General features: G+C 46.8%; 1 protein-coding gene across 2 annotated transcripts; it reads right to left on the minus strand.

The window, feature by feature from the left end:
- Window positions 1-65: 65 nt before the first annotated feature.
- On the minus strand, window positions 66-15,527 carry LOC138645659 (uncharacterized). 2 transcript variants are annotated; one of them, XM_069735108.1, is made up of 8 exons: window positions 15,269-15,525; window positions 9,941-9,982; window positions 9,538-9,557; window positions 8,734-8,808; window positions 4,759-4,827; window positions 4,668-4,684; window positions 3,027-3,282; window positions 66-1,543 (listed from the first exon to the last, which is right to left on the minus strand). In XM_069735108.1, the coding sequence occupies exons 1-8, from the start codon at window positions 15,301-15,303 to the stop codon at window positions 1,389-1,391; spliced, it is 669 nt and encodes a 222-aa protein (XP_069591209.1). In that variant the 5' UTR covers window positions 15,304-15,525; the 3' UTR covers window positions 66-1,388. The 2 variants fall into 2 exon arrangements, with proteins under 2 accessions (XP_069591209.1, XP_069591210.1); XM_069735109.1 differs by lacking the exon at window positions 9,941-9,982 and having other exon boundaries at window positions 15,269-15,527.
- Window positions 15,528-15,908: the final 381 nt, after the last annotated feature.

A 15,908-nucleotide genomic window follows, 5' to 3' on the forward strand; every position in this document is an offset into this window, starting at 1 on the left:
CAAATGCCACCCGGTGATGACATCACTGATATAATTACATTGTGATATAAATAATGGGAGAAAACTACAAATCAGGAAACTTTATTTTAATTTATGTATTTTTTATTTCCATTGTTCACAGACAAACTAGATCTAGCGATAGTGTAATAAACCAAAACCTCTAATAATGTATTCAACTTATTACTGCTTCTTTCATGGATTTCGTGAAGCTCGCGATGACTTCGCCACGGGATTAAGTGAAGACGGCGGTTATAGATTCTAATTTATTTTTCTTTTTGTACCCAACACCGATCCCTGCTGTATAATAGAATAGCCTCGTCACCTACAGAAGGATCCTTCCATGTGGCGGATTGACTGTTACATCACTGACTGCAGCACCTGTGTGCTCTGGGTTTTCATATGTGACGGGTCGTGGCGGTTTCCTAAGGTCATATTGGGCGGTGGTTAGAGATGAGCAAATCTGTACGATGTGAGTCACAATTGCGTTTAATTTGGATTATCATAGCCTGTATAAAAGCAGAGGCAAGGAATGCAGCGGCAGTTTTGTGCCGAGTCGTGATCGCGAGAAGACATCAGTCAGAAGAAACAGATTGTGTGTGAGACCACAGTAGTGAAGATTAGTGTGTCAGGAAAGATAAGGAGAGCGCGGACAGCGGTGATTGTAGTGCACTTGCTACTTGTCAGTTACATTTTTTGATGGTTTATGCAGAAGTAATCCAGCAATATTGCTGAAGTAAAAAAAATCTATTAATGTAATTTAGAAACTGCTGAACAAAGTGTGCGCGTCACAAATGTCTGAAGCGTGCGCGTCACCTGCTCATATATTAGTCTATTTTGACGTACGTACGTGCCACACCAATACTGGTCATAAAGGAATTGCTTATTACCGCTTACCTAAAAAACAGCTTTTTACATTAACACCCCCTGTGTAACACTGGCACCGCACCTTCCTGGATCATTTTTACATTTTTATAAAGTTTCTAAACCCCTCTCGGGGCAGAGTTATTGTTGGTACGGGGTGCCGTCCATTTACCCAGAGTCACATATGTGGAGGTCACTTAGACGTGAAAGTGGTCAGATGGGGGCGACGCACGTCTTTCCCGGGCACATGGAGGCCTTGCAGAATTTCACATTCCCGTTAAATCATTTTTTTTTTTTTGAAAAATGTGGCAAAGCCGGAGAATTCCGAAATCACAAGAGCCACTCGTCTAAATCGGAGATAGTGGACCATCGTTATAGATCGGTTTTATACAATGGCCGATATATGATATTTTAAAATATTTCCAATAAAAGATATATTCCAATTAGTGTTATTCAACCTCCTAGGCTTCGGTTTTGGGTACAGAGCCATCGTTTATCACTGGGTCCTTCCTTCGTAGATATTTTCTTTATTTCTCCTCCGTTACTTTTTTTTCATATCCGGAGAACAGGAACACGTCGGTGGCCAGTGTCCCGAGCTTGGGCTGATTCTTCAGGATCTCCTTTTTCCGCTCCTCACTGCTGTCCGTCAGGTCATCGATCACCACAATCACGTTCTTCTTTTCTGTATTTCGGGAACATAAGATTCTCTCGTTAGAACAAAATTAATTATTATAAAAATGGTAAAAAAAAATATGAGAAATAGAATCAGGAAGGATTAGAGATCGGCGTGAAAAATACTCAGAGAAGAACGAGGCGACACCAGGATCCGGACTCGGGTCTCCATCAATATGCTCATGTATTACAGTAATAGACCAATCAGCAGGGGCCGAATCATTGACCAAAGTAATTAATAGTATAAGGCCAGTCTCACACGTCCAGATAATTCCGGTACCAGAATTATCCGTGTCCGTGTGCTCACGTGGCACATCAGTGTGCCGCCCGTGTGCCGACTAGGTACCACACGCACCGTGCAGGAGACCGTGCTACAGTAAGCGTAAGATATGAAAAATCTTTTTTTTTTTTGGTGTTTAAAAAAAGATCCCTGTCCCCAACCCCCTCCCACCCCCTGTCCCCCCCCCCCCCCTGCTGTTAATAAAATACTTACCCGGCTCCCTCGCTCCTTCTTCTCGCCGCAGCTTCTCCTGTATGAGCGGTCACGTGGTGCCGCCCATTACAGTGATGAATGTGCGGCTCCACCCCTATGGGATGGCGCCAGACAATAACCAAATATTACCATTATATACCATATAGTGATGATACTGATGACTGATCACAACCACTGTAGTGGGGCTGATATCTCCGCCATTCAGTGACCATATCATGGTAATAGTTCACATCAGTGCTCGGCTCATATACATCCAGTGGTGCGCATTGATCCTAGTTAATCACTTTCCCTTTTCTTCTCCGTTCGGCCCAGACCGCCATGACCACTTCTCCCATCCATAACTCGGCCCTGCAAAATGTACCTCGGTTCCTGCTTTTCCCTGATACTGCCACCTGGGCCCTAGACAGTAATATTGCCCCTCGGTGACCTGCACAGTAATTGTACCCTCCTTTTGTGTCCCACACAATCATTATGTGATTAATTTGGGGACTGATTTATTTTGCCTCATTTAGAAGAACAAAAAGAAGTGAGAGGTCCGACTTACTCAGGGCCGGCTCCAGGATTACTCAGGCCCACAGCCCGTCTTTCTTTTTGATTTTTCCTCCTCACTGCAGTCATTGTATCAGAGATTTGTTTTTTTTTTGTGATACAAATGTTTTCATCATCACCATTTTGATATCTTTATGATCTTTTTTTTACTCAATTTATTAGGAGGCAAAGTGTCCACAAAACGATTCATTTTGGCGTCCACTGTATGGGGTGGATATTATGATATTTTATTAGTTTGACCACTTACGGACTATAACAAATAAATGATATTGGTCCCCCTTGGGATTGTAATATTGCAGTGTAATATAAAACTACCATCCTTCTGTGGCTCGGAGTCATAGGTGTACAAATATGGATGACAGTAGCCTTCACTAGACCCCTTTCCAGTGCCCGATACCTCAGAATCGTCAGTCAGTCCGTCCTCTCCCACGGTCCCATCACTATCTCTTACCAAGCCTTGAGGACAGATATTGTAGCTCCTCGTCATACAGAGAGTCTGTGACATCCGTGAGATTGACTCGTCCTCTGTTCTGGGTATGATACAGGATCCCAAAGTCACACCTCGACACGCTACTCGAGAACTCGGAGGACCCGTTGTTGGTGATACAACAAGGCCGGACGCTCTTTACAAAGGACTCTGATGTCAGTCTTGTCTTCAACCATTCATATTCACTCTCTGCTGACCTCGAAAATATCCCCACTTTTACCTTGTGAAAATAAGAATATAAAAGCCATTGTAACTATAGAAAGTTAATCACTGCATAGAAAGTCAGTCACTGACTGCTTCTTATTGTCTTGACGTCTCTGAGTCTCTTTCTTAAAAATGTTAAAAATGTCATGGCACATTTTTTAACTGGTGTAAAGTGGACACTACAAGGATCTGTACTGGGAGCAGTGAAAACCACCAGGATCTATACTGGGAACAGAGGAGACCACATTGATCTGTACTGAGAACAGAGGAGACCACATTGATCTGTACTGGCAGCAGAGGAGACCACATTGATCTGTACTGGGAACTGAGGAGACCACATTGATCTGTACTGGGAACAGAGGAGACCACATTGATCTGTACTGGGAACAGAGGAGACCACATTGATCTGTACTGGGAACAGAGGAGACCACATTGATCTGTACTGGGAACAGAGGAGACCACATTGATCTGTACTGGGAACAGAGGAGACCACATTGATCTGTACTGGGAACAGAGGAGACCACATTGATCTGTACTGGGAACAGAGGAGACCACATTGATCTGTACTGGGAACAGAGGAGACCACATTGATCTGTACTGAGAACAGAGGAGACCACATTGATCTGTACTGGGAGCAGAGGAGACCACATTGATCTGTACTGGGAACAGAGGAGACCACATTGATCTGTACTGGGAACAGAGGAGACCACATTGATCTGTACTGGGAGCAGAGGAAACCACATTGATCTGTACTGAGAGCAGAGGACACCACAAGAATCCTGACTGGGAACAGTGAGATCCACAATGATCTATACTGTGAGCAAATGGAACCACAAGGATCTCTATGGGATTTAGTTCTGAGCTCCACATTCTAAAACTTATATAGAATAGCTGGAGAAGGTTCAGGATTGGGCAACTAAGCCCCATGTACCAATGGGATGTGAGGTATCTCCTATAATGAACAGATTCTAACAAACTAAATTTGTCAAATTAAAAAAAATCAGCTCCTTCTCTCCCGTCTCCTCGCACCTGTCCATGCCGGTTCCTCCACCACCCGGTCTTCCTAAGTGCTCCCTTTGACCTTCTTTGATTACAAATACTTTCAGGTCTTCTGTCCTCTCAGACAGCCACCAGGCCTCATGGAGTTACATAGGGCGTAACTCGTCTGACATTAAGGACCTGCGTCATGTCTCACACAGTTGACTGCTTGGGATTCCACTACTGCCATAAGAGAAAATGGGAAGGCCAAGGCGAGGAGGACCAGATGGGTGGGTCGGGTATCGGGAGGACCTATGTGAGCTCAGTACAAGGGTTTATTGTTCTCTAACCCTCATCTCCATCCTGTATCAAAGTTAAAAACCCCAAAGTTCCCATTTGAAAATAATGAACTTCTCCACTTACCTTATTGGGAGATTTCCCTAAAAAATAGAACAAAAGAAGATTTTAATAAGTTTAATATTGAGCTGGAGGCAAAGTAAGAAAAGACAATTACTTTTCATCGTTTTTCGCATCTGACGCACTTTTTCTTCAAATGAAGAAGTTTTTCCGTAGCTAAATTCACCTACAAGAAATAGAAACAAAAAGATAAAGACGAAAGTGAGGACTATCGTGTAGAATGGAGGTGGATCAGTCTGGTACTGGGGGAGAATGCGGACAAGACACCGACAAGACATGAGACAATATACAGAGAAGACGAGGAGAAAACACGGACAGGACATGGACAAGATGCGGACAAGACACGGACAGAACATGGACAAGACACAGACAAGACACGGACTGGACACCGACAAGACATGAGACAATATACAGAGAAGACGAGGATAAAACACGGACAGGACATGGACAAGACACGGACAGGACATGGACAAGACACACAAGACACGGACTGGACACAGACAAGACATGAGAATATACAGAGAAGACGAGGATAAAACAGACAGGACACGGACAAGACACGGATAAGACAAGGACAAGACACAGACAAGATGCGGACAAGATGCGGACAAGACACAGATAAGACAAGGACAAGACACAGACAAGATGTGGACAAGATGCGGACAAGACACAGACAAGATGCAGACAAGACACGGACAGGACATGGACAAGACACGAACAAGACAAGGACAAGACACAGACAGGACACAGACAAGATGCGGACAAGGCATGAGACATAACACTGACAACATACAAGTCGTCTCCTGTGGTCAGCAATGTAAGCAGCAATCAGTCCTGCTGTACAGGAGCTGGGGTGTGTGTAATTGTGTCTGTAGGATGATTTTCAGGTGCGTCTTTGGAATTGTGTATGAATGTGATATAATTGTGCATGTGTTCGTGTATCCAGATATTTTTGGCTACATACAGAACCAGTCAAAAGTCCTGACACCCCGGCTGCTGTAGTGGTTTTCCTTGCTCTTATTGGAATGTGCACACTGTAGATTCAGACTGAAGCAGCAAAACTAAGAAGGAAGCAAGAAGTAAGGAAACATATGGGGCACAAATAGAGTATGTGTTTACATTCACTTGGAATAAATCACCAGAACTGGCACCATGAATGCACCCACCACACCATTACACCTCCCCTCCATTCTCCACGCACACATCCATCTCACCATCAATGCACCCTTCCATCTCATCATCAACATACCTGTCACATCATTACACCTCCCCTCCATGCTCCACATACCATTCCATCTCACCATCAACACACCTGACACACCATTACACCTCCCCTCCATGCTCCACGCACCCCACCATCTCACCACCAACATACCCATCACACCATTACACCTCCCCTCCATGCTCCACGCACCCCACCATCTCACCACCAACATACCCATCACACCATTACACCTCCCCTCCATGCTCCACGCACCCCACCATCTCACCACCAACATACCCATCACACCATTACACCTCCCCTCCATGCTCCACGCACCCCACCATCTCACCACCAACATACCCATCACACCATTACACCTCCCCTCCATGCTCCACGCACCCCACCATCTCACCACCAACATACCCATCACACCATTACACCTCCCCTCCATGCTCCACACACCCCTCCATCTTACCATCAACATACCCATCACACCATTACACCTCCCCTCCATGCTCCACGCACCCCACCATCTCACCACCAACATACCCATCACACCATTACACCTCCCCTCCATGCTCCACACACCCCTCCATCTTACCATCAACATACCCATTACACCTCCCCTCCATGCTCCACGCACCCCACCATCTCACCACCAACATACCCATCACACCATTACACCTCCCCTCCATGCTCCACGCACCCCACCATCTCACCATCAACACACCCGCCACACCATTACACCTCCTCCATGCTCACACCCCTCCATCTTAACATCAACACACCCGCCACACCATTACACCTCCTCCATGCTCACACCCCTCCATCTTAACATCAACACACCCGCCACACCATTACACCTCCTCCATGCTCACACCCCTCCATCTTAACATCAACACACCCGCCACACCATTACACCTCCTCCATGCTCCACATACCACTCCATCTTAACATCAACACACCCGCCACACCATTACACCTCCCCTCCATGCTCCACACACCCCTCCATCTTACCATCAACCTACCCATCACACCATTACACCTCCCCTCCATGCTCCACACACCCCACCATTTCACCATCAACCTACCCATCACATCATTACACCTCCCCTCCATGCTCCACACACCCCACCATCTCACCATCAACCTACCCATCACACCATTACACCTCCACTCCATGCTCCACACACCCCTCCATCTTACCATCAACGCACCCGCCACACCATTACACCTCCCCTCCATGCTCCACACACCCCTCCATCTTACCATCAACGCACCCGCCACACCATTACACCTCCTCCATGCTCCACATACCACTCCATCTTACCATCAACACACCCGTCACACCATTACACCTCCCCTCCATGCTCCATGCACCCTATCATCTCACCATCAATAAATCCGTTACATTATTATTTATTTATATAGCACCATTGATTCCATGGTGCTGTACATGAGAAGGGGTTACATCAAAATACAGATATCACTTACAGTAAACTAACAATGACGGACTGATACAGAGGGGCGAGGACCCTGCCCTTGTGGGCTTACATTCTACAGGATTATGGTGAAGGAGACAATAGGTTGAGGGTTGCAGGAGCACCGGTGTAGAGGTGGACGTGTGGTCATTGCAGGTTGTCAGTTTATTTGAAGAGGTGGGATTCAGGTACCATCTGAAGGATCCAAATGTGGATAATCGGATGTGTTGGGTCCACACCAGTACACCTCCCGTCCATGCTCCACATACCCCTCCATCAAGACACCTGTCACATCATTACACCTCCCCTCTATGCTTCACGCACCCTTCCATCTCACCACCAAAGCACCCGCAACCCCATTACACCTCTCCATAAACACACCCATCACACCTCCCCTCCATGCTTCATGCACCCCTCCATCTTACCATCAACGCACCCGCCACACCATTTCTGCATTGTACAAAGACATGGTGGTGGCTCCTCAGAGCACAGAACAGATTTCCACTGATCCAATGTTCATTTCTTGTGTTGCTCTGTCCATTCACATCTCTTCTTGTTTGCAGTCCATAGCAGTAACTTCTTTCCAGCAGTTTGATCATAAAGTCTTTCTCACAGTCTCCTCTGTACGGTAGATGTTGTTACTTGATGTCTGCACATCATTTCTGAGGGCTGTTATCTTAGGTGAATGTCAATTTGTGCTTTTCTTTAGGCTGATAACTTTGATGAACTTATCCTCTGCAGCAGAGGTCATTCTTGTCCTTCCTTTCCTTGAGTTGTCCCCAAGAGAGTTTGTTTAATCATAGCGATTAATGGTTTTCATAACTGCACTTGCGGATACCTTCACGATTCTTGTAACTTTCCCAGATTGACTGACCTTCATGTCTTACAGTGATGACGGACAGTGGTTTCTCTTAGTCTGGTGTTTCTTGTCATGTTCCGGCTTAGCACAGTTGTGGAATAGTCTCAGCACTGTATGGAGCTGTGCACCGACACCGCCTCTGCAAAACATCCCTTATGGTCACAAACTGATCATTGGATGCCATTCCAGGTGCCACCTGATGAAGCTGCTGGAGATAATGTCCAGGGGGTGTAACGTTATCATCAGGAGGACAATCGGGAGGAACCTGAGGTGTAACGTACTCTGTTTCTTCAGTGTGTCTCCTTGTTTCCATGTTTCTTCCTTCCCAGTTTTGCTTCCTTTAGTCTGAATCTACAATGTGCACATACTGTACGTGAACGTCGCCTTTCCTCCTATAATTATGTATCCGCGTATTTATGTCCCAACCTCTGTGGCGTTACAGACAGATCAGCTGTTATTAACCCTTAGTTTTCTTTGTACGTTTTGATCAGATGTTCTTTTTCTCACCTTCCCTCCATTATCACTTACTTTGTGCTGACTGCGGTGGCTCCGGGGACTCGGACCTCCTTTGTGGAGTCTTCTCCGAAGGTGCAACTTGGTTTTCTGTGATGGACAGAAGTGTGAGTAGTGCAGGTTCATAGATGCCTCCCCCCAAATTCTGACTATGACCCAAGTTATAACTTGTCAGAGAAGTATGCCCCCCATATACAGTGCCAGACTCCCTCATAATAGTGCTCTGTATTAATATCACAGATCTTCCTCAATAAACAATGTCAGCTTGTAGAGAACCTGTCCACCCTACCGATGTGTAAACCCTTGTATCCCTCATAATGTCACAATTCCAGGCGTCTGGAGCGGACAGATCCTCCTCCATCATTGTACCCATGACATATTCATCTACATTGTAATGATCACAGTTTGCTATCGGGTAGGAAGGGATTTTACCATCAGTTCACCAAGTCCTGCTCATACAGCTGAGGTCTTGTCACAGTGTATCAGTGAAGCAATGCGTCTCTTCTGTGTGGACTTTGGTCCAATCTCTCTTACCCGATACACTGTGACGCCCATCAGCTGTGTGAACAGGAACTGCCCCACTCATGGACGAAAAGCAGAGATCCTGAAAATGCTGAGAAACTTGAGATAAAAAGTCCCTTATAAAGCTGCAGGACTGTCCACGGTAGATGACGGCGGCGGGTTCTCGGCTGAGGTCAGTGGACCGGTGTAGGGGGATTTATCTCCACCATTTGCGCATTTTTCCTGGGATGTGCAGACATTTCTCCCGGGCGCCGTTCAGTCTTACGTTACATTGTCGCGGTGATTTTGGCTTCTTACCTGGCAGCGGCCGATGCTTCCTGCAATAAAAGACAAGTAGATAAAAGCCGGGCCCTTTATGTCTGACGTGTGGCCCCAGCGGAGGAGATCTATCATCAGTGTCACAGATGGAGCAATTAACGGGAGGATGAAGATAGCGGGAATTGATGATACTCGCCCTTGGTAAGTTCTAAGGTTATGGTGGAGGCGGTGCGACCCCAGAGCAGCACCCGGTGCGGCACACGGCCACGTCTACAGTGAGCCACGGAACAGAGACTCGGCCTCCCCGGATCCCGGAGGGAACGTCCACATTGTTACACCAGGTCATGGGTCACATTATGGAGGACTGGATACTGTTCAGGGGGAGGAGAGGTTTCCCTACCAGATGACCATTTACCCATCATCGCCACGGGAATCTACTTACTGGTTTCTTTGGAAATTAAACCAGCTGATTGACTTCTTCTTTCTGCCAAAAACACCAAAATAAATAACCATGACTATCACCCCTATTATCTGATCGCTCCTCATCAGAACCATCATCATCCTCGCCATCACTTTCATATCACCATCGTTCTGATAATAATAATCTCTATATAGCGCCAACATATTCCACAGCGCTTTACAGTTTAACAGTTTCAAACACAAAAGTCATAAGTAACAACGTTAACAATAGAATAATTGAAGCACAATAAGCCGCCCCTGCTCGTGAGAGCTTACAATCTACAATGAGGTGGGGGAGATACAAAGTACAGGTGTGTATTTACAATGATGTATTTACAATGAGGGTCCGGCCATCTTCAGGGGTTGGGGAAAAGATGGAGATAGTGAATGGGCTACACACAAACATAACATAACTTTGATTAGTGAACGTGATAGGCCGCTCTGAACAAATGTGTTTTGAGCGAGCGCCTAAAACTATGCAAGTTGTGGATGGTCCTAATATCTTGGGGTAGAGCATTCCAGAGGATTGACGCAGCACGGGAGAAGTCTTGGAGTCGGGAGTGGGAGGTACGGATTAGTGCAGAGGTTAGTCGGAAGTCATCTGCAGATCGCAGCGGTCGGTTAGGCCGATAGACAGAAATGAGGGAGGAGATGTAAGGGGGCCGCACTGTGGAGAGCTTTGTGGGGGAGAACAAGTACTTTGAATTGTATCCTGTAATGAATGGGCAGCCAGTGTAACGACTGGTGAAGAGCGGACGCGTCCAAGTAACAATTAGCCAGATGGACGACCCTGGCTGCTGCATTAAGGATGGACTGGAGAGGGGAAAGTCGCGTGAGGGGGAGGCCAATTAATAGAGCATTGCAGTAGTCCAGGCGGGAGTGGATCAGGGCGACAGTGAGGGGTTTTTGTTATCTCCATGCTGAGAAAAGGACGGATTCTAGAGATGTTCTTTAGGTGTAAGCGGCACGAGCGGGTAAGAGATTGTATAGCGCGCCTGCTGCCGGGGTGTTATTATGGTGCCACCCACGGAGAGGGAAATGTCAGATTTAGGGAGGTTAGTAGATGGAGGGAGGTTAGTAGATTCTGATCTCCACTCTCATTGTCGTCCTCCTCATTATTAGCCGCACGCGGATTCTTATACTCTTCATATATTTCTCAGAACAGAAGGTTCCACAAGAAAAAAGCTGAAGCAGAGCAACATTGATTCCACTCTTCCATTGTTTAATGCCACTCTCCCATTATTTTCTACCTCTCCTCATTGTTTTATCACCTTCCTACATTGTTTAATGTCCATCCCTCATTGTTTCCTGCCCTCACCCAGTATTTCATGACCTTCCTCTATACTGTCATGCCCCTCGCCCAATGTTTCATGGCCCTCCTTTAGTTTCATGCCTCTAGTCCATTCTTTAATGCTGTTACACTGTGTTACCAAGGTTTTGTCCCTCGGTCCTCGGACAATTGTGAGTGTTCCTGATAGATTTTTTCATGCTGATTTCAGAAATGACTTCAGATTTTTCCTATCACGTAAGGTTTCTGAGAAATGATACCAAACATTATAATATTCTGTTATAAATCTAAAAACTCATATATAAACTTTTTCGGATACCGATACCCGATACCAATGCAAGTCAATGGGACACAAATATCGGAATGTATCCTGGATGGTTCCCAGGGTCTGAAGGAGAGGAAACTCTCCTTCAGGCCCTGGGATCCATATTTATGTAAAAAATAAAGAATAAAAACAAAAATATGGCTATACTCACCCCTCCGAAGGACCCTGGCTGTCACCGCTGCAAGCGTCTCCCTCCGTTCCTAAGAATGCAGAGAGTGAAGGACCTTCGATGACGTCGCGATCAGGTGATCACTCACGTGACCGTAACGTCATCGAAGGTCCTTCACTCTCTGCATTCTTAGGATCGGAGGCAGACGCTCGCAGCGGTGACAGCCAGGGTCCTTCGGAGCCGTGAGTATATCCATACTTTTTATTTTTATTCTTTATTTTTTACATGAATATGGATCCCAGGGCCTGAAGGAGAGTTTCCTCCCCTTCAGACCCTTGGAACCATCCGTACTGCACACGCCAATTCCGATTTCCGATATCGCAAAAATATCGGAACTCGGTATCGGAATTCCGATACAGCAAATATCGGCCAATACCCGATACTGGCAGTATCGGAATGCTCAACACTAATCCTCTGTGATCCCCTGCTGTAATGTCAGTATTGTCTTTTGCTTCCTCCCCTGTCCAGGAGCTGTGAGCACACGGGGGAGAGATTCTCAACACTGCAAAATCTGCCCCATCGCGACATTACCGCTATAGGGCCTCCATCTAGTTACTATCATATGTGATTCGCCTGAATACTTTTCATACTTTTCATTGTAAAAACTGAAGATTTATTTCGAAATGTCGCATCGGTGTCTTAACAGCAGTGATAATTTCTGCTACACAGGCGGAGAATATACAATGAAAGCACAAAAGAAGGACATGACTCCACTTGTTAAGAAAGCTTATGAACTATACTTTGTTCAACTGGAGATCAGGACAAACAGTGGGCACAATAATCCTTTTTTTTGTTTGTTTCTCGTGTTTAACATAAAGATCCATGTCCCCACCCCCCTCCCACCTTCTACTGTATGAGCGGTCACGTGGGGCCGCTCATTTACAGTAATGAAATATGCGGCTCCACCCCTATGACCGCTCATACAGTAGAAGGTGCGGCCAGGACAGGAAGCAGCACCAGCCAGCGAGGGAGCCGGGTGAGTATTTTAATAACAGCGGGCGGGCGCACAGGGGGTGGGAGGGGGGTGGAGACATGGATCTTTATGTTAAACACGAGAAACAAAAAAAAAAGGATTATTCATATCTTCTCTGCAGCAAACGCTGCTGCAGAGAAGATATGAATCGCGGCTTCAGCACCATGTGGGGGGGGACAGCGTTTACTGTAGCGCTGTCTCCAGCACGGCACACGGACTGCACACGGACAATGTCTGTGTGCGGTACGTGTTTTACACGGACCCATTGACTTTAATGGGTCCATGTAATCCGTGCGCTCCCACGAACACTGACATGTCTCCGTGTTTGGCACACGGAGACACGGTCCGCAAAAAATCAATGACATGCACAGATGCATTGATTTGAATGTGTCTACGTGTGTCAGTGGCTCCGGTACGTGAGGAAACTGTCACCTCACATACCGGAGCCACTGACGTGTGAAACCGGCCTTAGGGTTAGGGGTCAGACACTGACATAGGGGTTAGGGGTCAGACACGGACGTAGGGTTTGAGTTAGTGGTAAGACACTGACTTAGGGTTTGGTTAGTGGTTGGATGCTGACTTAGGGTTTGAGATAGTGGTAAGACACTGACTGAGGGTTTAGGTTAGTGGTCGGACACTGAGTTATGGTTTGGGTTAGTAGACAGACACTGACTTAGGGTTTGAGTTAGTGGACGGACACTGACTTAGGGCTTGATTAGTGTTCAGACACTGACTGAGGGTTTGGGTTAGTGGTCGAATACTGACTTAGGGTTTGGGTTAGTGGTCGAATGCTGACTTAGGGTTTGGGTTAGTGGTCGAATGCTGACTTAGGGTTTGGGTTAGTGGTTGGATACTAACTTAGAGTTTGGGTTAGTGGTCGGATACTGACTTAGGATTTGGGTTAGTGGTTGGATGCTGACTGAGGGTTTGTGTTAATGGTCGGACACTGACTTAGGGTTTGGGTTAGTGGTCGGATACTGACTGAGGGTTTGTGTTAATGGTCGGACACTGAGTTATGGTTTGGGATAGTGGTCGGACACTGACTTAGGGTTTGGGTTAGTGGTCGGATACTGACTGAGGGTTTGTGTTAATGGTCGGACACTGAGTTATGGTTTGGGATAGTGGTCGGACACTGACTGAGGGTTTGGGTTAGTGGTCGAATGCTGACTTAGGGTTTGGGTGAGTGGTCGGATACTGACTTAGGGTTTGGGTTACTGGTCAGATACTGACTTAGGGTTTGGGTTAGTGGTCGGATACTGACTGAGGGTTTGTGTTAATGGTCGGACACTGAGTTATGGTTTGGGATAGTGGTCGGACACTGACTGAGGGTTTGGGTTAGTGGTCGAATGCTGACTTAGGGCTTGGGTTAGTGGTCGGATACGGACTTAGGGTTTGGGTTACTGGTCAGATACTGACTTAGGGTTTGGGTTAGTGGTTGGATGCTGACTTAGGGTTTGGGTTAATGGTCGGACACTGATGTAGGGTTTGGTTAGTGGTCGGACACTGACTGAGGGTTTGGGTTAGTGGTCCGATACTGACTGAGGGTTTGGGTTAATGGTCGGACACTGAATTATGGTTTGGGTTAGTGGTCGGACACTGACTTAGGGTTTGGGTTAGTGGCCGGACACTGACGTAGGGCTTGGGTTAGTGGTAGGACACTGAGTTATGGTTTGGGTTAGTGGTCAGACACTGACTGAGGGTTTGGGTTAGTCTTTGGACACTGGCATAGGGTTTGGGTTAGTGGTAGGACGCTGATTTATGATGCTATGGCTCCTGGAAGAAGAGGGAAAATCTACAAAAGGGCAAGAACAAAAAGTGTCATCTGCGAGAAGGGAGAAAGGAAGAGGCTGAACTCGTCAATCACTGTAGCATCGGGTCTTCCCTGCACTGATCATAGAAGTCACTGTGTAACAATGTATCTGTGTTACTATGTAACAATGTATCTGTGTTACCATGTAACAATGTATCTGTGTTACTATGTATCGGGATTAACTCTCTGCCTCCCAGTATTCTTGGAATGATTTTGCTCCCTTTCTATTGAGCTGTGGTGTCTTATAAGTGCCGATATCTTTGTACATCAGTGCCCGTCGTCTGTCAGGTCAGCACGGCATCTTAGATGTTGATTGTACCTTTTAAAGGGGTTGTCCAGGATTACAAAGCCATGGTTAAATAGTTCAAGAAACAGCGCCCCCCTGACTACAGGTTGTGTGCGGTATTACAGCTAAGTGTCATTCATTTTCAGGGCGCTGATAAGAACAGACACCAGGGGTGTAAATACAATTGGTTCCGGGGTTGTAGTCGTACCCGGGCCCCGGAGACGCAGGGGCCCAATATAAAAAGACAATGCTATTAAGGACTTGCCCCATTGGGGACCATCAGCTTGAAGTGAGGCTGCTGCCAGACACAACCTGTGGACAAGTGGGGGCGCTGTGTCCGGAAGATACATGTTGTTCTAATACTATTTCCGCGTGTTTTCTCGTTGTGTCCGTTGTTTCTCCGTATTTGCACGGATGTTCGGCGCGCTCTCGTCGTCCGCTGTCCGCTATTATCACGAACCTGTCCGCTTTGGATCTCGCAGCGTTTCCTGACATCCTGACGTTTTCCTTCTGTCGTTGTCGCCTCCTGATTCCTGTGACCCCTTTAATTCTTCAGGATGTCGCTCCGTGTTTCGGGGCGCAGCGACCTCCTCTCCCTCCGATGAGATCAGATTGTGGCAGATTTGTAATTTTTCACCTTTCTGGTTTCATTAGAAGACAAAGTGTCTTTCACTTTCATTTCCTTGTCTCCCTCCCTAATATTGCAGGCGCAGGGAGGACTCTGCTGCATCGCCTTAAAGGGGAAGGGCTGGAGGAACATGACACAAAACTGCGCTGACAGGGAAGCCCAGAACAGGGAGGGAACCATAGTGGGCGCAGAGGTTGCATTTGTACCCGGGCCCTGGAGCCCGAGGGGCCCAAATAGTCCTTATGGACCATATGAAAAGACTAATAATATTAAAGTCCTGCGATAGTTGGGCCGGGGGCCATGATGGAGATTTCTATTTGGGCCCAGGAGGTTCAGGTTACGTCACTGTAACGTCCTCGGATTATGGAGGAATCGCCCTCTTGTGTCGTTACACATTCTACCTCGTGTCTGGCTCTGGGAAAGCTGGGTGACCATCACCACTGGAGATCATCCAGCTTTCCAAGGGGTCTGA

The sequence above is a fragment of the Ranitomeya imitator genome, chromosome 7 (genome assembly GCF_032444005.1).
Source record: "Ranitomeya imitator isolate aRanImi1 chromosome 7, aRanImi1.pri, whole genome shotgun sequence".
In the NCBI taxonomy this organism is placed as follows: domain Eukaryota; kingdom Metazoa; phylum Chordata; class Amphibia; order Anura; family Dendrobatidae; genus Ranitomeya; species Ranitomeya imitator.